The sequence below is a fragment of the Syngnathoides biaculeatus genome, chromosome 5 (genome assembly GCF_019802595.1).
Source record: "Syngnathoides biaculeatus isolate LvHL_M chromosome 5, ASM1980259v1, whole genome shotgun sequence".
In the NCBI taxonomy this organism is placed as follows: domain Eukaryota; kingdom Metazoa; phylum Chordata; class Actinopteri; order Syngnathiformes; family Syngnathidae; genus Syngnathoides; species Syngnathoides biaculeatus.
In genome coordinates, this window is record NC_084644.1 from 19,278,336 (window position 1) to 19,302,529 (window position 24,194).

A 24,194-nucleotide genomic window follows, 5' to 3' on the forward strand; every position below is an offset into this window, starting at 1 on the left:
AATATTAAGAATTTCTTCTGCATGGAAGCATGGTGGGCTAGTAGTTAGCACGCCTACCTCACAGTCAGCAGGTTCTCTGATCTTGGCCTAGGGAGTGTATGTGGAATTTGCATGTTCTTGCCCTGGTTACATGGGTGAGTGGTAGAAACTTGGACTTTTTGGGTGCAGTATGTTTTTAGTATGTGTAGTCATCTTTCCCCAAGTGCATAGTTGAAAATTAAGGGTATAAATGGGACAGTGAATAGCTCGGGGGATGAACCGGAGAGAAGAACCCTGAAGTCAAATAATCGGTAATCATGGCTTTGGGAACTTCATTTTAAAATTGGCCAATTTCCAGAGTGTCATGATCCTGCCGCTCCAGCACGAGCTGTGCGGGTACCCGTGCGGGTGCGCTGATTGGGAGGTGCACACCTGCGCCTCATGCAGCCTGATTATGCTGTGATTTATATGACCGCGATGACAACTGGCCGGCGCCAGTTCGTTGATCTTCATGTCCCGTTCGTGTGCTCCGGTATACTTGATCGAACCTGTGTGTACCGACCTTCGCCTGTTCTCCGACCAACCTTGTAAGCCTGACTCCTTCGTTACTTCTGCCTGCTTTGATTGTTCTCCTGTGTACCGACCCCTGCCTGTCAGCTCACCTGCTCTCTTCGTCCGACGTCCCAACTACCGCTGCTGCACCGGACTGGCTGCTCGATCCCCTACCTCTGCATATAATAAACGTGTCTCCTTGAACTACCTGGCATCTTCCGAGTCCTGCATTTGGGTCCTACTCTCGTTCCGATGGGACGTGACACAGAGGACTTTGGACTCGTCCGTAATAGTTCACTGTACAATACACGGTCTATTATATGGCCATACTATGCTACAACCTTGATGAAATATTTTACCAAAAATACGAGCTGTAGCATGATCACTTGAAAAATATCCATGTATATACTCAAATACATATATAAATGCACAAGTGAAATACAGTGAAACAGGCTTATTCTTTTTGGAGCTTGGCTGCGATGCCCCATTTTACAACACGCTATGCTATGGACAAAAAAATAAAATAAACAGGGCATTAAATCATTATTACGTTATGGTGAATTATATTTTTGAATGCCAGTCACTGACAGTGACTCTGACAGTGGTCAGTTGAAATCTGGGAGGTACAAAAACTCAGCAAAAAAATTTATACGGAGATGCCCCCAGTGAGCACAACTAAGGACTCCTCCTCCAGCCTTGAAACAAACCCCTGAACACTAACTAGTGAGCGGCGACCATGATAATAGGTCTCATCATTTTTGCTGTAGTATGCATTTTATAATTGTGGAACCACTATGGTGGCCTTACACACAGCATCTCTACCTGTCTGATAATTGCTGATTCCTGTTCTGTTCTCTTCTTTCTTGCACAATAAGACCACCACATCTCACAAGATCACCTCTTCCTCACTGTCACCTTGGGGGTCATCCATTCCATCCCATCCATCCAAACCCTCTGATAGAGACCTTCACCCCTGATGCTGCTGCTGCCAATAATAATAAAAACAACAATAATAATCATGAGAATTATGTTGTTCATACACAAAGGACATCCATGAAAGAAAATGCTATTGAGCACACACACATTAGCACACACAAGCACACACACCCAGATACCATATCTTGCATGCCACACACACAACGCACGCACAACTGCATGTTAGCATTTGCTAATTTATTTCTTCTACATCTCGAACTATATTAGAAGCTCATGTTATATCTGAGGGTTTATGGTACATTATATCTGCCCCATCCAGCTCATTTACATAACAAATGTCAAATATCAAATCTCAGATAATATATAAGTAACCCTTATTTGTTTAAAGTGTAAATGACAGTCAGGTCAAAGACACGATCATTTTCTGATAGTGAGCAACAACAAGAATCAGTGATGCTTGCAATACATAAGGACTAAAGTATTTAACAATTTTGCATACCAAATCGTTTGCATAACAAATGCATGGTGTAATAGGCCTAATATATCGACTCGCTTTGGGCTTGTCTGCTGCTTAACAACAATTGTTGGTCACACCGCACACAGCACAACAGCAAGGGTCCTATGAAGTCACGGATCATAAGCAGACACTGCAGGCTGTAATCTATACCGGTACTTTGGATTGCAAAAGGGACACTCGGCTAGGCATGCAATGGCACACATGGCTTTCTTGACACATAAGGCTACCTGATAATTAGTCTGGTATTTCTTGGAAGATAGAGTGTAATTATGTTTTGTTAAAAGATTGTGTATTTTAGAAATTATATAACAACAACCGATTAAAAAAAAAAAAAAAGGAGATGCTTAGCCAGGTCGGCTAATCTATACCGGTAATTTGGATTGCAAAAGGGACACTCGGCTAGGCATGCAATGGCACACATGGCTTTCTTGACACATAAGGCTACCTGATAATTAGTCTGGTATTTCTTGAAAGATAGAGTGTAATTATGTTTTGTTAAAAGATTGTGTATTTTAGAAATGATATAACAACAACCGATTAAAAAAAAAAAAAGGAGATGCTTAGCCAGGTCGGCTAATCTATACCGGTAATTTGGATTGCAAAAGGGACACTCGGCTAGGCATGCAATGGCACACATGGCTTTCTTGACACATAAGGCTACCTGATAATTAGTCTGGTATTTCTTGAAAGATAGAGTGTAATTATGTTTTGTTAAAAGATTGTGTATTTTAGAAATGATATAACAACAACCGATTAAAAAAAAAAAAAGGAGATGCTTAGCCAGGTCGGCTAATCTATACCGGTAATTTGGATTGCAAAAGGGACACTCGGCTAGGCATGCAATGGCACACATGGCTTTCTTGACACATAAGGCTACCTGATAATTAGTCTGGTATTTCTTGAAAGATAGAGTGTAATTATGTTTTGTTAAAAGATTGTGTATTTTAGAAATTATATAACAACAACCGATTAAAAAAAAAAAAAGGAGATGCTTAGCCAGGTCGGCTAATCTATACCGGTAATTTGGATTGCAAAAGGGACACTCGGCTAGGCATGCAATGGCACACATGGCTTTCTTGACACATAAGGCTACCTGATAATTAGTCTGGTATTTCTTGAAAGATAGAGTGTAATTATGTTTTGTTAAAAGATTGTGTATTTTAGAAATTATATAACAACAACCGATTAAAAAAAAAAAAATGAGATGCTTAGCCAGGTCGGCTAATCTATACCGGTAATTTGGATTGCAAAAGGGACACTCGGCTAGGCATGCAATGGCACACATGGCTTTCTTGACACATAAGGCTACCTGATAATTAGTCTGGTATTTCTTGAAAGATAGAGTGTAATTATGTTTTGTTAAAAGATTGTGTATTTTAGAAATTATATAACAACAACCGATTAAAAAAAAAAAAATGAGATGCTTAGCCAGGTCGGCTTGGAATAAACAGGCTGTTCGGGAGTTGTCCTGAAATTACCAATTGCTACCCCATCCATGGTTGAAATATCCATCCATCCATTCCTAATACGACTAATCCTGTTCAGGAAAGCAGGCACTGCAGCCCATCCAATCTGACTTCGGACAAAAAAAGCAGACTACACCCTGAACCAGACAGTGCCAGTCAGTCACTCACAGGACATGTATTGATACGGACAGTCAATCGCACTGATATCCACAGTCACTGAGTTGGAGCCGAACCCAAGATGGCTGCACCGAAGTCAGGCGAATGCACGATAAAAGCATGAGTGTACAGTTGATACAGCTCTAATAGTCTGCCGCGCAAAAAAGGTAACCCTACTGAAATAGTATCAATGATGTCATTGATGAATCTCAACTTTCATCACATAACATAAAAAATATTTTGTCATTGAACACCTAGAATGGCTTCTTTTCGCTCTGTATCAACTCTGTATTTGACTCCAAGTAAGTGAGGTTCTCAGCCTCTCCATCGTGAAAAAAGTTAAGCAGTGTTATGTGGAAGGAGGTGGGAATCAAAGGTTCTAGTGACGCTGGGGAAAAATTGTAATAAATTGTTGGAGAGATGCTAGTCTGATTCTTGACCGCTGTTCGAGTGCCTTTGGACAAGGAACTGAGCATCCACTAAACTACGGGGCACAGCAGTTTCCACATCTCATCACTCTGACATTTTCAGAAGTGGGTAGTAGTGTTACTACGCTACATTTAGTCCATTAGATTTACACAAGTACCATTTGGGATAAATTGCACTGGTAAATATAGATTGTACTTAATTGTCTATTTACTATTTACTTTTACTCAAGTATTTATGTTAAACGACCTTCGATACTTTTCCTCATCAATTATTTCTTATTTAGCAATTATTTTGTGTGTGACCTTTCGGTTTAGACTTTGACTTTCACAATGGTCACTGTGTGCTCCAATCCAATTTAAGCACTAGGGACATTTAAGCCAATCAAATGACAAAATGAAGTCTAATGAGTGCATAAAATGTCCTGTACGTCTTCTAGCTACACCAGCCCAGCTAATCAAAGCACTTACATGGTGAGCTTATTGGGAAGGTCGACATTACGACTGACTTTTTACTTTTACTTCTACTCACATTATTGTCAAGTAACATGACTGTAGCTTGAGCACAATATGTGACTACTCTCCCCACCTCTGGACATCTCTCCCTGCATGCCTGCATGTGTGGGGTCTGGTTCTCTGTGTGGTATAATATAATATAATGTAAAGTGAATTCCACTTTGAGGGATTACAAATAAATAAAAGGATGACAAATGGATGTTTGTATATTGGTCTAGTTCAAATGTAATGTCAAAACTAATGTTTCTCAAATGTTTTTCTTTAATGGTGGGGCACAAGAAGACACGGATAAATCGTTGTAACATAAAACTTATTGACTACAATTGAAACAGTACGAGCATAATACTGTATTTTTTCTCAACTACAAACAGTATCTTATTGTGGGCCATTAGATGACCTCCACTGGTCATTGATGCCTTTTGCACCAACTGTACGAATATAACTATAGCCTACATAAACTCATTGTGATACTTACCATATAGCAGTGGTTCTCAACTGGTGGGTAGGGATCAGAAAGTGCATCACAGATCAGTTTGGTTGGTCACTGTCATGCTCCGGGCTTCCTGCCCAGGCTGGGCTTGGCCAGCCAATTAGTCAGAGCACACCTGCACCGTGTTACAGTTGATGACGCCCATTATATATAGGACTTGGGGGACGACTTGTCCTCCACTAGATTGTCGTGCCTCGTTCCCGCACTCCTGTTTGCCTGACTTCTGCTCTCCGTGCACCGACCCACGCCTGTCCACTGACCACACTCGTAAGCCTGCCGTACTATTACTTCTGATTGTTTGGACTGTCTGCCTGATCCTAGACCTTGGACCGAATAAAGGTTTCCTCTGCACTGTCTGCTTGTCTCTGGAGTCGTGCATTTGGGTCCACCCTCGTGCCCCGTTCGTGACAGTCACCAACAGAGCAAAGAACCACAATGGATTCTCAATTTATAACTGTATCAACATATGATAGCGAGAGATTCCGAACGGCACGTAAAGATAATTTGTCCATTCATCCATTTTCTTAACCACTTATCCTCACTGGGGTCACGGGTAGCGGTTATCTCAGCTAATTTCCAGTGAGAGCCGGGGTACTCTTAACAGCCCATCCAAGAAAATAGATTGGCACATAATTAAAATATATATATGGTTCATTTTAAAAGAAAAGTTTGCTCAGTGCTTATTTAAAACTAATAGAGAACCTCACCATGTTTACAATTCTTCATCAGTTTACTCCATCCAAAAAGAACACTGAATAAGTATTTCAGTGATTCAATTAGACTGACAGAATAGAGGATATCTCACGTCTTAGTCAGTTTTAGTCATCCTAAATATTCATATCAGCTTGTGAATTGAAAATTCAGATGGAAATCTGGAGCACATTAAAATCTTGTGTAAATAAAGTGATATAAACACAAATAAAGGATTTCATGTATCTATGAAGAGTATAATGGAGAAGCAACATTTCATTCATATAGCTTGTTGCTGTAATATAATGGGGTAAAACAATTATAAAATGCTTAGGAGGCCAGTTTAATGAAAATGCATCAACTTGAAAAAAGATGCAAATTAACAAAGAAAAGAATAAAGCGGGAAGCTATCAAGAACCGATTATCAAAGTTCTGTCATATTACAGAACTGCAAAGTTTCTGAAATATAGATATGCAATATGCAATATAGCCAAGGTAAGAAAAGTAGAAAAAAGACCACTACTAAATAAGACACACAAGATGAACCATCTAGACTGAGCCAAGAATAATGTGGAGAAAATGTTTTTAAGGTTTTAGGGAGTGATGAAATGAGAGTGCATCTTGACAGACAAGATGGATGGGCCTGTGGTTTGGATCACTAAGGGGCACAGAGTTCCACTTCGACTCAAACCATAGCAAAGTGGAGGTGGGATTCATGTTTCACCAAGTAACAATACTGGTATCATGCCATCCAGTAACTGCTTGTCCTTATGAGGGTCACGGAAGTGCTGGAGCCTATCCCAGCTGTCAATGGGCAGGAGGTAAGGTAGACCCTGAACTGATTGCCAGCCAATAACAGGGCACAAAGAGAAAAACAGCTGCACTGAGAATCATACCTAGGGGCAATTTACAGTGTCCAGTTATTGTTGCATATTTTTGGAATGAGGGAGGAAACTGGAGTGCCCGGAGAAAGAGAACATGCAAGCTCCACACAGGTGGGTCCGGGATTGAACCCAGGACCTCAGAAATGTGAGGCCAATGCTTTCCAGCTGAGCCAAAGTATTTTGATATTAAAAAAAAAAACATGATTCATTTTTTTTCCAATTACGGTTATTTTTTTTTTTTTTAACACAGGGCTCAATTCATATGGTGTTTTAAAGGCCACGAGAATGAAATGGCTTAAAACTGCTGTGTAACTCCCACTGACATGTTAGAATGCGTTATCCACTGTAACGTCACCTCAAAAGTCTGGAGCTCATGAAGCTCTATGACCAAACTTAACAGTATATGCATTAGATTCTCATGTTTTGTTCGGGAACTTTGCATTCGTGGCACACGAGAGCCAGTGTTATTAGCAGGACAGTCATAGCATCAATGGCATGGGACAACTTAGCACGGAAGCCCAGCTCGGAGCACTCTCACCCACATATAGGCTACAATTGTCGGTGGCGACCTCTCAAAAAATCGGAGAATTTGAGAATAATAAAAAGCCACCTAAATGCAAAAGAAAAAAACACTTAATATCCAAGATGACATCAAATGGTCCACTTTTTGAAAGTATCGGTGCTGGATAAAATGAAAGACAACACTCCACCAACTGGGTGACATATGTATTGAAAGAAACAAAATCAAATGCAGTCAAATATAAGAATATTGCACACTCAAAGCTCGAAATACACACTTTTAGGTATGAGTACTATCTATCTATCTATCTATCTATCTATCTATCTATCTATCTATCTATCTATCTATCTATCTATCTATCTATCTATCTATCTATCTATATCTATCTATCTATCTATCTATCTATCTATCTATCTATCAAAGTCACATCTGAACACCAAAAATGAGTGGGAACTGAACCCACGCCACCTGCACCAAAGTCAAGCAAGTGTGCCACTACAACATGAGTGACTCCGAATGTATATATCATATTACATATATTTTGTATAAATGTACACTTTTATACATCCATACTGCAAAAATGCAGGAATTGATCTAAGTAATAAAAATAGATTTATATAAGGAATTGGCTAATTCCATGAGTACAAAAAAATTTCAATTTTATGATGTTTTGAGGGCAGCACCGTGGATTAGCTTGTAAAAGCGTTGGCCTCACAGTCCTGAGGACCCGGTTCGATCCCGGCCCAGCCTGTTTGGAGTTTGCATGTTCTCCCCATTCCTGCGTGTGTATTCCCTGGGCACTCCGGTTTCCTCCCACATCCCAAAAACATGCAACATTAATTGGACACTCTCACTCTCCATTAGTTGTGATTGTGAGTGTGGCTGTTTGTCTCTATGTGTCCTGCGATTGGCTGGCAACCAGTTTAGGGTGTAAACCTCCTGCCCGTTGAAAGCTGGGATAGGCTCCAGCACTCTCTGCAACCCTCATGATGATAAGCAGCAAAGAAAATGGGTGGATGGATGATGTTTTGAATGAATAAAAATAAAGTAGTTGAAGTCGTGTCAGCTTCTATTCCACTGCTTTAACAGATGTTTTAGATTTTTGCCCTGGTTTCGTTTCAGTAACGGTATCAAGGTGCGTTACACAGGCAGCGTATCGAGTCAGACTTTTGCTATTCACTTCTAGATGGGTTATTTGAAGGTTCTGGTATGGTAAAAGATGAGCCCATTAGACCTTTATGAATTGAAGATAAGCTCAAAATGAACTTCCAAACATTCTGTCAATTTTTAGAAAACACATTCTTCAGGCTTTCTATAATCACTTTATCTCAATTTCTATAGGAAAGTTTTGTTTTGTTGAGAATGTTCACTCAAACAATTGAAAATAAGGTGAGATGAGAACGTTTTTCATTTACTTATGAAATAAATCTGCACACCAAGAGTTGCCTAAAAATTGTCCACATATTGATATTCTCTTAAGAATGCCTTAACGTCACTTTTAATTTCTTACACAATCTTATTTGTGGTTTATTAACATTAACCTAAAGCACTGTGGTTGTTGATTCATAAAAAGAGACAAACCAATGAACACATGGTATTGCAAAGCTGCCCTAGTCCTTCTTCTGTGTATATCTGTCTACATTCATATACAATACTGGTCTTGTGCATCGGTAACCTCTCCATCCCCTTGTACTAAGTGCTCCTGATTCCAATACTGTAATCAACAACACTGCTACATTATTTGTGTTATGTCATCTGAGTAAATATTAAAATAGTCCTGCTGGTAAGAACATGAAGGAAAAAGCTATCATAATGAAAGCTGATCTTTTAAACCTGTTATGTAGTAAACACACATGAGATCATAATGCTCCATGAGTTGTTGATGTGCACATCTTATCTTGCGGACCTTCACCAGTCTGGAGAACCTCATTCTATTTACGGATAAAATAGTCCTTGAACGACACTTCCTCTCTTGCTGTTTACATTTGTTTTTTTTTTTTTTATATATTCATCAGCCATTTAGGCAGCACACCGTTGTTGGTTGCTGCCAAGTCATGAAATCCTTTCTGCCCATTGCTTGCAGAAAACAAAAGTAACTAACTTCATTGATAGAAATTTTACATTAATATAATGCCACAGTATTACAATGTTAATGCTTTGATACAAACTCTCCAATTTTATTCCTGTAAGGCAACAGTATCAGCCACTATTCAGTTGTTTTATCCTGAACCTGAAGTTTTATTTATTCAGAATAGCCGAGACCTAGACAACTTAACTGTCTCCAAACAGTAACTCGGTACAAGTGTAAAACTAGATAAGAGCAATGAGGCCCAAAGTGGGGGGAACATAAACAGCACAGGCTGAAACTACTGCAGAATGCAATCATACACCCTACCAGTAATATAAAATGACATATTTGTAATCTAAAAGTTGAACAAAAAAATCTCAAGCAATCTCAATTAAAAAAAATAAATAAATAAAAGATTGGCATCTGAAATCACACCACAGGACACATTCTCTCATTTACTCTAAGACAGCTAGCAATATAAGGCAGCTTTTATAAATACCAATGACATATTCAAATGAGAAGACTGACAGAAACGTCAAAAACTTGGCAACAAGAACAAAGCGCAAAAAGCTGCGACACATATTCCAAAAGAAAATGACCAAGGATTATTGAAGAAAGGAGCAGCCGGCATTATCGCCACAATTCATGAAAACTTAACAACACAGCAGTAATGGAATAAGGCTTATGATAATAAGCAATGAGGAGCAGCGGGGGAATTTCCAACAGTTGACATAGCCTAGAGGAAAGGAGAAGACATGAGGAAAAAGTCACGTTGTTGGTTTCAACTCCAGCAAACGCCTTTGCCAAGTCCAAAGCCTGCCTATGTAGAAAATTGTGAAAAGGAAGTGCTGGATAAGGGTGAGTACATACATCACTGGAAGAGACACACGGAGACAACAAAAGAGGACCGCAGGACAGATGTACATAGACACAAAAGGATCAGTGAGTGAAGATGATTGGTATTGCCCTACCTGTTTGGCTGAGTTGAGAGGTGCTCCGGCTCTTGCGTGACATGCCAACCATGGCCTGCATTTTGGCACCAATGCTGGAGCGCCTCTTCTTGTCGTCAGTGCCTACCGTGCCGACCGCTGTGTCTGACTGGCTGCCGTCTGTCTTGTCCAGGTTACACATGTCACCGCTGATGCTGGTGCTCTTCGTCATATTCATGCTGCCCGACGAGCCCATCTGCCTGTTTTTCATTTTGGATGCAAAGTCACTGTCAGCCACCACCATTGAGAGGGGGAGGCAGGAGAGAACAGAGAAGAGAGAACAGGCCAAAGGACAGGATGAGGCCAGTGGAAAGGATGTAACAAAAGAAAAGAGGGAGACAGAAAGTGAAGGAAAAGATGAAAGCGGAAAGGCAGGTGACAGGAGAGTGAAGGGAGATGGGGAGGTGTGGGGTAAAAAGGAGAAAAGGACAGCGTTCATTCAGGAAATCATGACTTACAGTACAGATGATTATGGGCTCAGAGTGTATCTATATGCTAAAAGTCTGGCTGCATATCATGGTTGCATCACCCTTTTCAACGAAGAGAACACATTGTATTATGTAAATTGCAAATTGTAATTGTAAATTACACATTTGAGAGCCTACAGGTTTATTTCAAAATCAGAGATTAAAATAAATTCAAAGCATAGAAAGAATGTGAAGACCTATATTCAGTGTTTTTCATCGCTGCTCAAAAGTCAGAATTGCAGAACTTGATTCTAGAAGGTGGGATATGAATGATTCAAGACAACGTCTACAGTAAATTAGTGGTTGGTTGATTTTGTCACCTGCTGTTTCCAAACTTGATAACGAGCCTTTAAAAACCCAATCTGTCCCTACAGCATTTAGAAAAATCTTTTATCATCTATCATTGGATTGACAGTTTTCATTAACATGATCACCACTTTTCTTCAAAACAAAAAGGTACAAACTAATAGTGGATGCCAATTGATGCATTTTATCTCTAACATTTCTTAGTCATAGCTTCCTGTGTTTTTTCATATCCAGCACTGATCTACAATTTGGTCTGCCTTGAGAGTTAATTCTCAGAACCCAAGTGATTCCTATCTAGACCACATCCCAAATTAAGATCTTATTTTAGCTCATCCGGTTATGTTAAAGAGACAAATTATATTTGGTATCATGGGGTTTGCATCACTGATGAGAAGAAGTGCATGGAGAACCCTTGACGTACTGATCACAATTCATAATGTTTAACCTTAACCATGTTTTGAAGAGAATCTAAGGTGTCAAATGCTCTTTGACAGAATTTTATCAATTACTTTAATTGTATCCACAACATCTGCTTTTATAGAGATTCATTCAAACTGGAAAAAGGCCAACCGTTATCATTTTGTGTGTCTCTGAAACTGTATGGACTGGCACGTTTGGATCACAATAAAAAAATCCCTCTGAGGTTTGATTGTTTCTAATTTTGGTTGCCTGCTACTGGTGAAATAAGACAGATGTCCACACTGCAGACAACACAGTGCCTTCCTCTGCATTTTAAAACTGTTTATGTCAGTGCCCATGTTCATGGGCTCAGTTATGGAACAGTCTGGCCTCTGGGTGTACATACAGTCAAACAAAGTATTGGCCCCCTTCTCAAATTCTTATATTTTGCAGAATCCTCACATTAAAGTTCAAGATCATCAAACAAATGTAAATATAAATGTAAATGCACATCCTGTAATGTGGTTTGTGTGGCGCAATAGAGCTGCTCTTCCATTGGCTATCGCCGTAGGATCTTCCTGCCATCCCATTGGCTAGGAGGGATATACATTTTTACCCATGATGCATTTGCTGTATCCTGGTATGTGTGGCACGATAGAGCTGCACACTACCACTGTCATCAACCAACACACATTGGAAAAGTAGAACTTGTTCATTTGTGTTTATTTTTATTCATCTTTCTTCACCATTTGCCCCAAGAAACTTTAGTGGAATTAAGTTGTGTGTGTGTATGTGTGTGTATGTTTTCTCTCAGCTGTCAATGTTTCCATCCTCCTCCATCCCCCATGATGCCTTTTGTTTGTCACTCACCCTTCTCTGCATAGTCACCCAACACCAAAGGTAAATGAACATATATTTTTTCTCATTATTCTATATCATTATTCTTTATGTAATTTAAATAATTATTTTTGGCAGGGGGGGTCAGGGGCCTTGGAACAGATTACGCTATTTACATGTAAAATGCACTTCTACTTACAAAAAATGTCACGTTACGAAAAAACTTCTTGAACAGATTAATTTTGTAAGTACAGGTACCATTGTACCAGACAAATGTAACCCAAGTGCACTTGAAATTCTGTTTTTAAAATGTGATTTCATTTATTAAGGGAAAAAAAAAATACAGCTGGCGTGTCAAATGTAAGGCATGTGGGCCTGATCTGGCCCTCATGCCGGTTTAATCCGGCCGCCCGAGATGATTTGGTGAAGTATAAAAGAATGGCATGCACACAAAAATGAGCTGCAATTTTTTAATGAAAACAACTGCTGCTCTGATTGCGTCCACTCGATGGCGCATTAACAATTGTGCTAAGCATGCAAACCGTTTATACCAGGGCAGATCAAGTAGCTCAAGCACGCAGTCCAGATGAGCCGTTTTGTGTTATCCCCATGCTATTTATTTTGGCCTCTACTTTAACGTGTGATTTGGCACTCTCAATGGCCCAGTGTGTGTCTGTCAAAACTTGGACCCAAAGTGCAGAGTTCTCCCAGAAAAATGGTTATCCTCCTGTTTATTCAGTGAAGTGAATGGGAAAGCTCTACTGTATGTATAGTGTGTTCACAGCATGTTGCAGCGCTGAAAGAATATAACCTGATTCGCCAATAGTTGAGTCTTCGCGCCAACAAATATGACACCTTTCAAGGACAACAGAGAAGAAAGAAGGTGAATGAACTTTTGGCGGGACTGAAGAAACAGCAGTTTGTGTTTACTCACAGCAGAAACATCAGTGATGCCGCTGTGAAGGCTAGCTACCCCATTGCTAATGTAATCGCAGTGGCTTCAAAAAAATTTGAAGGTGAATTTGTGAAAACATACATGATGAAGGCTCGGAGATTGTATGCCCTGAAAGCTGCCAAACATCTGCGATTATGAGCCTGACAAGAAACAATGTCGCAGACAGGATTTCCCAACTTTCGGTGGATTTGTACAGCCAGCTACCAGACAAAGTAAAGTCATTTATTGCATTTTCGGTTGCAATTTGATGAAAACACAAACATTATAGACGTTGCACAACCGGCCATTTGAATCTGCAAAGTCGATGACACATTGACCGTCACCGGAGAGCCACTGGAATCTACAACGACAGCATCTGATAATTTCAATGCACTTGTTGTAGCGCTGGTCCTACGCTGTCTGCCTGCCCACAGAAATTGCATCCTCAAACAGATACCCGTGTTTTGTTTCTAAATACATTAAATATCTTTGAAAATAAGGCTGAAAACATATGCAAAGAGTTATAATCGTAACAGTAACTTTGAATTGCTGTTGTTCCTTTGTAAATGAAGTTCCCATTTAAAGATTATAAGGTCACTTGGGATATATCATTCTGATATCGACATTTGTTTTATGATCTTAAACAAAGTGGGGAAACTATGCAAAAATACAAAAAAAAAATGTTGATGTGGCGAATATTTTCTCCTGGCACTGTTTTAAATATTATTATACTTTTAACCTTATCCACCTGTTCTCAGGTGCATATGCAATGACATTCTAATTTGTCACCATGTGGCATCCTGTGTGTTATTTTCTCTCTAGTTAATTTGCCTACTGTTTTCCTTTTAAAAACTGGTTACTCTCCGCTATAATGTGCTACTAGCCAGACCTTATTAAGATAAAGTATATATTGCGTGTGGTTTATTTGTTTTTGTTGCTCGAAATATGCACCAAAAGCACTGATATATGAAGCGCACCAAGATTAGTTGAACTATTTGAGCTTTGGTCGAAAAACCATGGGCAATGCCAAAAAACATTCTGAACATGAAGCACAGTATATTAAAAAGAAACCGTTCCACACTGTATGCTGGAGTTCAGGTGCAAAAATCACCTTATCCAGGTAAAATAAATATTCATCCAGCCATCCATTTTCTGAGCTGCTTATCCTCACAGGGGTCACGGGAGTGCTGGAGCCTATCCCAGTTATCATCGGGCAGGAGGCGGGGTACACCCTGAACTGGTTGCCAGCCAATCTCAGGGCACATATAGACAGACAACAGTCACACTCACAATCAATTTTTAATCCATAAAAGTAAAAAAAAAAAAAAAAAAAAAAAAAAAAAACATCAATGATGCAAGCAATTTTACCTTCATTTTCAAAGTCAAGAGTTTTGTGAGGGATTTTTTTTTATTTTTTTTTGCTGCAGTACATGGTCACAGCTCTCTGGGTATTTAAAGTTGTTGACCATTGGTATAGATTTTCCTGAGAAAAAACTTTAGCTGCACATGAAATCTATTAAAGGGATTGTTTACATACTAAAGGTAGTCAGCAAGAAAGTGAAACCAAAGCAATGAAATAACCAAATGTGGGTTAGAAAACTCCATTAGACAACAAAGTATCAAACAATCTTTTTGACCATGTATCTCTAAACACAAATTAATGAAATTGGCTTCTTATTTTGTTCTTCAAAACTGATTAGACTGTAAAAATTAGGTACCATCCAAACTACATGACAAGTGTACTCTATCACCAATTCACTTATTTGAATGCTTTGCAACTGCATGTAATGATAGCTTAGCAATTTGCATGGCTTTGACATCGTCTTGGCCTATCCACTCACTTGTAAGAACGCGAAGGATCGGAGACTTACAATGCATTGACACTGGAGGTAAAGAGAACTTTTGCCTCCATGGCTTGGCAGCCAGGGGATGTAATAAAATAACAGCTGTTCAATATGGACTCCACAGTGATGTGAGATGCTTGATTTTTTTTAATTTTTTCACAATATCTGGAACAATCAGCACTATAGCCATAACAAGTCAACATTCATTAAATTCCGTGACAAAATATGGACGTTTTGCAACATTTGACTACTCTGGATAAATAATGCCAAAAGTTTACATAAGAGATAAATTAAAATTAAAGCATATAATTCTTTTTTTAAATCAATCAACCCATAACTTCTTCTATGTTCATTAGAACAGTTGTTTTTTGAAATGGTGTGAATAGATCAGGGCTTAAAGTAAACATTATCTCCTTTTAGTAATGATAAGCCAGTGTCGTTGAAAACACTGTGCTTTACTCTTACTCACATGAATGAGCCGTTACGAAGGCAACAATATTGGCAAAGCAGATTCGAAGAAGAGGAGATGGGAGATCTAAAAGCGCTAATGGACACCGTAAGTCATCTCAGAGGCAACTGCACACAGATCGTGTGAGTGGATATGTCGAAGACCAACTATGTTGGTGTTTTACGTCTCTGTGAAACAAAAGTTCTCATAGGACTAAAACCACATTTGGCTCTTATGGTGTTTGCACACCGAGCCAATGTGAGCAGGCCCATTTAATGTGTAGTAGATGTATATTTACACTGTGACCTGAATACATAGTGCATGAGTCACAAGCAGATGTACTTTGTAGCTATGTTTCTGTTGAATCATTTTGCTTCAGTGCTTTCATAGTTTGAGCATGGCTGAGCAATGAACAAACATTTTATAAACTGAGGCAAGCTGTATCTTCTTTTAAATATACAGATATGGCTGAATTTAGTCATTAAAATGTTGATCTTAAATCTTATATCATTTCGTGCATACAATCAGTTAATTCGTTGTATAGGCTAATGTGAGTTTTGTAATATTGCAGATCACTCAAATTCAAACTTGCTGTTCTACATTGCATAGAGTTGGAAGCAAGTACTAAAATAGAATCATAAATCTATATACAGTTTAACAAATGGATTAAAACGCTTAAAACGTTTTCAGTTTTTTTATTTTATAATCAGTGTCAAACTACTGAGTTGAAGTTTGGTTATGGGGCACATGGTGACCAATTGCTTAGCACATCTTCACATTTGCGAGGAACTAGATCCAGATTCTAGAATCCATGTTAACAAACTTGAAAGTCAACTTCCATTAAATAAACAAGATCCTACAATAGATCCTGAAATAAATTTGAATGAATCAGGCATTGTTTTATTCTTATGTCAGATATAATGATGGTGCCTTTACCATCATATTTGGTTGCCCAAACAATGGAGGCAATTCCGATAACCCACTGATTTCTGTAAGCTTTATTAGACTTTTGGACGTGTCAAATGTATTTTGCCCCAGTCTTTGCTGTCTCATATTTGAAAGGGGCCTTCCATTCACTGCATGTTTTGAATCATTACACAGGTTTAATCCTAAATGCATCAGGGATTAAGGCCACTACAGAAGAGTTCTATCTTTTGTTTTTAGCCATTCTAGGCTATTTTTTAGGTGTCTATTTAGGGTGGTTGTTCTGTGAGAGCGTCCGCATTTCAAAGCAAATATTTCCTCAGAATTTCCAGGACAACAGAGCCCTGACCTAAATCTGAAAATCAGAAACACCATCTGGAGAATTCCCCCTTCAAACCTCTGACATCTGGAGCAGTTTGCTCCCAAAGGGTGGGCCACAATACCTGTTGGAATATCTATCAACTGTGAAAATGTTTTTGCCTACTTCTCAAAGTCTTACAGTATTACATAATTCCCCCCACTTAGTTTCAGATCATCAAACAAATATAAATACCAGACAAATATAACACTCTCATTTTGGATTTTCTGCTTAAGAGCAGGATTCATGGCTCCATTAAATACAGCAAGCTGTCCAGGTTATGAAGGAGCTAAGAAGCCACTCATCTTCCATAAAGCTCAACTTTCATCTCTTCAGTCCTTGCAATATTCAGCCAAAAGTCTTGGGAATCATTCAGATGTTTTTTATTCTCCAAAAGTAAGAGTAGCCTTTGATCTTTTTGGTCAGTAGTGGGTTTGTCTTGGAACTTTGCCATTGTTGTCATTTTTTCCATCTTAACTGAGGCAACGGAGGCCTGTACTTCTTTAGAAATTGTAATGAGTTCCTTTGCGGCCTTCTGGATGAGACATTGCTGTTCTCTTGGATTAATCTTTATTGGTCGGTCACGCCTGGGACAGTTCACCACTGTTTCATGTTTTGTACATGTGAGGATAATAGCCCTCCCTTGGGTTCACTGGATCCCTAAAGCTTGAGAAATGGCTGCTGTAACCCTCTCCAAAATGTCAATTAATTTATTTTTCAACTGTTCTGAAATGTATTTGGATTTTGTCATTTTGATTCAGGTTGTTTATTTTTGTCTAACTTGATTTTGTTGGGACATATTCTGTTTCAGTGTTTTTTTGATAGAACAAGTCTGGAGGTAATCAGGCTTGGACGCTATCAGTGGAAATGAACCAACAATTATGAGCTACAATTAATTCATGATTTAACAAAAGAGGAAATACGTTTTCACACAGGGCCAGGTAACTTTGAGTAATTGGTTTAATAAATGAAATCACCATTTGAAAACAGCATTTTTAGTTCACTTGGGTTATATGTGTTATTTGTATGTTTGATGATCGTCAATAAAATGGAGAAACTGCCAAAATATAAGAATTTTAGAAGGGGGAAAATAATTTTCACAACATTTTATTTAAGATACTGTTTAATTCCAGTGTTAGAATAAGTTGTCTGGCGCAAAAATGATTATCTTTGGTTTAAAAATACTGCACGTAACCCATGTTGGTTTTCATATGAAAAAAAATACAACGGGGAAATATCTGTAATCTTAAAATCAAACATCCATGTGTAAACATACTTTAATTAAGACATTTTCTTTAAAGTTACTTCCAGAGTATTAGCCATCAATCTACCCATTTTTTTTTAACTGGTTATCCTCACTAGGATCATGGGGGTGCTGGAATCTTTCCCTGCTGACTCGGGGCAAGATGCAGGGAACACTCTGAAATGGTCACCAGCCAATCATAGGGCACATAATAACAAACAACCGTTTGCACTCACATTCACACCTAAGTGCAATTTAGAGTTTTTAATTAACCTACCAAGCCTATTTTGGGATGTGGGAGGAAATAGGCGCACCCGGTGGAAACCCACCCTGGTACAGGGACAACATGCAAACTCCACACAGGCGATGTTGGATTTGAATCTTAGAACTGTGAGAGAGATGTGCTCACCGGTCACCCAGCGTCCTGACCTTCAGTATGTTTTAATATTTTTGTACCTTTTTATATCATTTAATTTTATTTTATTTGAGTTCCAGTAATAGCAATAATCTAACAGAGTTACTGTGTAATAACCAAAGATGGATTATTGTGTTATTACCCCCCCCAAAAAAAGCAAAAATTGCAGCAATTTGTGGCCCAAATGTATATTGTAGTTGTCATGCACGATGTTTTCAATTTGTTAATTAAAAAAAGATTAATTTGGCTCTCTTTCAGTCAAGTCTTCCAATTTCACTTGAAAACAGAATGACGTGACTAAGGATGCAGCGTTAATTTGCTCATGTATTATTAAAGTATGTCTTCACAAACTTTTTGTTCTTTTCAGAAAGGGAACTGACAGGCAATAATCTTGACTGTAACATTGCTGGAAAATAAGATTGGGTCATTGGGGGGGAATGCTGTTGACTATTTTGAACAATGAAAGTGACAGGTACACAGTCAACATTGAGGAATTCAGACAAATTGCTGACACGACACAGTCAACGTTCAACATTGAGCAGCACAGAGAAAAAGTGAAGCAACACAGAGTGCAGCCACAAAGTAAAACAAGGGACAACAGTTTGGCAACAGGGTGGCCATTTAAATTTACGTAACTTGTAAATAGCAAAACCTTGCATCTACTTTGCTTATTTCACTAGGTCTGCTTCTTTCTTTCTGAAATGTGTTTTTGCGGTTGGCCTGTCATACACTGGTGCCATGTAAAGACCATTAAAGGGCGCACTGCTTTTATCTTCATTTGTTTTGCTCAACTCCAAGCAGATACAGTACTGAACATAGGTATGACTAATGTGGCTCTTTCTGTGAATTCTACTTGATATTTGGGACAGTGTAGTCTCTCTCCAGAACTATAAATACATTTGTTCTGGTTTGGTCTTGGCATACATTTTATTTCTGTCAAACAGGAATACTCTCTTGTGGCCACAGTAAAGAGGCCATCATGGATTCTACTGTACCCAAAATAGAGGTTTTGATCTGACACATGAAAAAAAAAATCTCAAGGATATGGTTCAAGAAGTAATGAAACGTCCTCATTTGAACTTTAACCGTAAGTAATTTAGATCACTTTAAATCCCAATCTGCAGAGAGCCGACAGACCCATGTGAATTGGTACAGTACAGTATAAGTGGAGAGCTGCAGTTGCATTGCAGGGTTCTCCAGTAAACACCAAAGTCAAATCTGAGACTTCTCTCTTGGTTTTCTCGTTAAACACCACAAGCATTGCGGTCAACTAAGAACAGAACATTTAGTAATATTTGGCTGTTTTGCCCTCCATGTTTATACTCTAGCGTCAACGTCATTGGGTAAGCATCCACATTGGCAATGTTTAACTGAAAAGTCAGTGGGCAACAGACCGAATGAAGGTTTATATTAATGAGCAGGAGTCTTCAGTTAGAGGCTGCCACGATCGTTACCTGAGGTCAGTCTCTGAGATACTCCTCTGGTGCAAGTCTTCTTCTTTCATCAGCATTTCTTCATGATGCTGCTTGTCTTTGTATACTTTCTCCCCTGATCTCTTTTTCTCTCCCTGCATGATCCCCACTCTATTGACCCCTGTACCTCTCCTGTCTATCTCTTCCTCGTCTAGCACTTCAACTAAATGTTCATCCCCCTCCCGCGACTGGCTCCTTGATTGCAAATGGGTTGTAGATGGAGACAGAAGCAAGGCAGCAGCACATGCACAGCAGAAAGAAAACCAAACAAGAGCATGACAAGTGGCAAGTGATGAAAATAAAGACAAACAGAAATATTGCAGGCAAGATACATACATACAGAGAAAAAAAAATCACAACAGAATTGCAGACGTACTGCTAAGTGTCATGCAAGATTTTTTTGTTTCTTTGTTTATTTGTTTGTTTATGATACGATATGTTTTGATTCATTTCAGCATTTGTGACAACTTGTGGACAAGCCTCTCCCACAGCTTGAAAGCAGCAGAGTTCAACCATTTGGTTCAATATTTTTCTACAACAGAGCCAAACCTGAACTCACTGGTGTGAGAAAATGACACACGTTATTTGGTGCATTTTCCTCATTGGGCTCAACCAGGTGCAAACAATTTCAGTGTGGAAAATGTCTGGACATGGGAACGTATACAGGAATAAATCACTTCAGTTATGGGGAATTTGTCCACTTGTGAAAACAATAGATTGGGTTTATAGTGAAAACAAGTTCACTGTTCCCTAAAGAAGACGTCAACTTACCGGATCTTGCGGTTTCCTTGAGGCCTTTCAGACTGGACAGACATGTAGCTCGTGCTGCTGAACCGAGAGGCACTACTGGTTCTCGACACAGCGGACACGTCGCTAACATCACTGTCTGATGACTTGGCTGACAGGTTATCTGAACCTCGTGGATCCCTGCCGGAATGCTGAAATGAGGAGGAAACAAGTTACAGTCTTTCTGTTGTTTAGCATGATCATAAAATCTGAATCACGGTGGTCAAAGAGGACGGATGAGCAGTTTCAAGTACCAGTGAATGTTAGTTGGCAACAAACCATTAGGCTACTCCTGAAGAGTAATCAATGAATAGATATGTCAGGAAAATCCTACTACACCATACGATCTTCATATTGTTGATTCAGAGGCACTTTAAATGATGGTGGGTGTGTGCTGACTCCCCCATATAACTCAAGTTTGAAAGTGATGTATTAATTCTAAACACATTTACATTGTGTTTTTTTTATATTTTGAAATGATTTATATTGGTCTGTTCTAGCATTTTAACAGTGGTCTTAAAATATTTTATATCCACTGTAGTCTTTTTATACGTGTGTGTTTGACTGTTCATCAATGGTGGTTGTACCGATTAGCATAGATTGGACCCTTTGAAGCTGACCTTGAGGGAGAGGCCAACGTACACCCCTGCCAATCACAGGGCATATATAATAGTTTGAATACACAATCAGACATCCATCCATTTTCTTCGCCGCTTATCCTCACATGGGTCGCGGTAGTGCTGGAGCCTATCCCAGCTGTCAACATGCAGGAGGCGGTGTACATCCTGAACTGATCCACAGCCAATCGCAAGGCACATAGAGACAAACAGTCGCACTCACAATCACACCTTGGGGCAATTTAGAGTGTCCAATTAATGTTGCATGTTTTGGGGATGTGGGAGGAAACTGGAGTGCCCGGAGAAAACCCACGCAGGCACAGAGAGAACATGCAAAACTTCACACTGGGAGGACTGCGTTGAACCCTTTCCAGCTGAGCCGTGCCACTATTCAGACATGTAGTCTGCAAATTAGGGTTTTTATTTAACCTAACAGACATCCATCCATTTTCTGTTCCGCTTATCCTCACAAGGGTCACGGGCGTCCTGGAGCCTATCCTGTTTGTCTTTGGGCAAGAGGCAGGGTACAAACTGAACTGGTCTCTAGCCAGTCGCAGGCCACAGACTGTACAAAGAAACAACCATTTGAACTCACATTCACACCTACAGACAATTTAGAGTCCACGCATATTTTTGGGATGTGTAAGGAAACCGGAGTACAAGGAGAAAGCCCACACAAGAACGGGGAGAACATGCAAACTCCTTTGAACCTCAGAACTGTGAGGCAGATGTTCTAACTAGCTGTCCACCGTGACCCCCATAACTAACAGACCTGTTTTTGCCTTTTGGAATGAAGCTGGAGTGCACGGAGAAAACCCACATAAGCAGGAGAAAAACATGTAAGGTCCATATAAAGTACGTAGGAAGGTCCAAACTGACGGCCTTGATGGTAAAGCATTCGCCACCGTGCTCACCGAGTGCCCTGATGTGCATGTTATGAATAGCATCAATGACAAGGTCTTTGAGCAATGTTTATTGTTGAATTGCATGTTGAGTGTGACTAAGGGTAGGTACTCACGAGTCTTCTTTGGGAATTTGGAATATTGTTTTGTCAATGGAGCTTTCCATGAAGGATATTATTCAACAAGACAACAGACAACTCATAGACCGGTCTGCTTTTTACTGCAACCTGAGCACACTGCTTCTAAAGTGAGTGTTCAAAACACAGACATAAAAGGAAATCTGGGCAGTGACTCTTGAGTTTATCCCAGACACTTGGGAGACAGCAGGATGTGGCCAACCTTTCTAAACATGTCTGTGATCACTTTAGAGAGTAGTAAACAATTGTCTCTGCAAATTGTCAATGTCACGTTTCTTTTACTTTACAACGGTAAAACCCCTGTGCTTATGTATAGGTTTATTCAAATAATTGTCTTGTCACTTTCATTTAAACTTCCTACATTGGAAACAGTTTGAGTAGTTTTTGACAGATTTTCACATGTACTTTTCACAACTGTTGACATCCATCCATTTGACATACTGCATATCCTCACTTGGGTTGGGGGCATTGGAGGAGCCTATGCCGCCTAACTCCACGTGAGAGGCAGAGTACAACCAGAACCGGTTGTCAGCCAATCCTAGGACACATAGAAACAAACAACCATTCACACTCACATTCAAACCCTCGGACAATTTAGAGTCTTCGATTAATTTATGCGTGTTTTGGGGATGTAGGAGGAAACCAGAGTACCCAAAGAAAACCCATGCAGGCACAGGGACAATATGCAAACTCTCCACACAGGCGAGGCTGGATGTCAACCTGGGTCCTCAGAACTATGAGGCAGATGTGCTAACCAGTCGACATCCGTGCCACTAGAACTCTTAACATGTAAATCTAGTAATAATGAACCAATGACAATTGGCCAGATTTACCAATACAATATCCAATGATTTCCTTTAATATGATCAAAGGCAGGTCCTTAAAAAAACGTATGTGGGGTTTATGGAGAGTTTTTAAATTTTTGAAAATCTAAACGCAACAAAGGTATTTAGAATCCTAGTAAATATGTAATTCCATTTCTTGAGCTCTCAGCCTATCGTAATGGAGGGGTTTGTGTGTACCACTGATCCTCGGAGCTAAGTTATCTGGGACTGGGGTCACCCAGGGCCAACAGGTCATAGGGGAGGGACTCAAAAAAAGCAAGGGTGAGTACCCTTGGTGTGACCAGAATATTTGGACCTACCGGTACTTTTTCCTTGCTCAGATGTGGATTATTGGGATCCCAGCTCTGCAACAAGGCCTGGAGATGGGGCCCGTGAGGAGGTGCCCCCCGGCTCTGAGCCAAAACATTGGTGTTTTTTGGGGTTAAAAGAGATGGTAGCCTCCATCTGCCTTTGAGTGAGGGGGTGGGTCTTTACTATTGTTTGTTACTCGGTATCAGTACGCTGGGGTTCACCCTGGCTGAAGAGAAAATGGGCTCTCTCTGTGGAGTGACAGGTCCTCTTTGTGCCCATCAGTGTTGTCATATTTACTTTGTTTTTTTGATTACTGATTAATGATTTGAAAATGTTACAGTTACTTTACTAATTATTAGAGTTTGAAAATAACTAAATTAGATTACAAGTTCATTTATAGGTAGCACAATTATGACACACTCAAATGTGAATGCTGCATCCTTCTTTAAATGTACTGAAGCGAGAGTAAAGAACACATTTGTTCTAAAAAAAAAAAAAAAGACCTGTTGCCTTTCCTTTAAATTGTCTATATAGTACTATTATATAGTACTATTGAATGACATGTGCCATAGGACAGTAACGCAGAGGTGTATGGTATTTCCATGAATCTTGTGTACAGGTGGATACATACAGTGCATGTATGGTCATGTTTTCACCTTGTGGTAATCCTGCTCTAGCCTTGAGTCTGAACCAGCTCCCTGCTTGTACTTGTTTATCTTCATCTTCATCTGCCTGGTCCTCTCCTCCATGTCAATACCTGTGCAGAGAATGACAGTTATCA

At 39.5% G+C, this 24,194-nt stretch overlaps 1 protein-coding gene across 3 annotated transcripts in view; it reads right to left on the reverse strand.

Moving 5' to 3' along the window:
• Positions 1–24,194, reverse strand: part of rims2a (regulating synaptic membrane exocytosis 2a) — a 198,934-nt gene that overhangs the window by 17,076 nt on the left and 157,664 nt on the right. Inside the window, exons 21-24 of one of the 3 annotated variants that reach the window (XM_061819308.1) lie at positions 24,070–24,170; positions 20,607–20,773; positions 19,818–20,030; positions 10,171–10,415 (exon numbers count right to left, since the gene is read on the reverse strand). In XM_061819308.1, the coding sequence (XP_061675292.1) occupies positions 10,171–10,415; positions 19,818–20,030; positions 20,607–20,773; positions 24,070–24,170 (726 nt within the window). The remainder of the gene's footprint in view (positions 1–10,170; positions 10,416–19,817; positions 20,031–20,606; positions 20,774–24,069; positions 24,171–24,194) is intronic. The other 2 variants (XM_061819311.1, XM_061819310.1) reach the window with 2 other exon arrangements.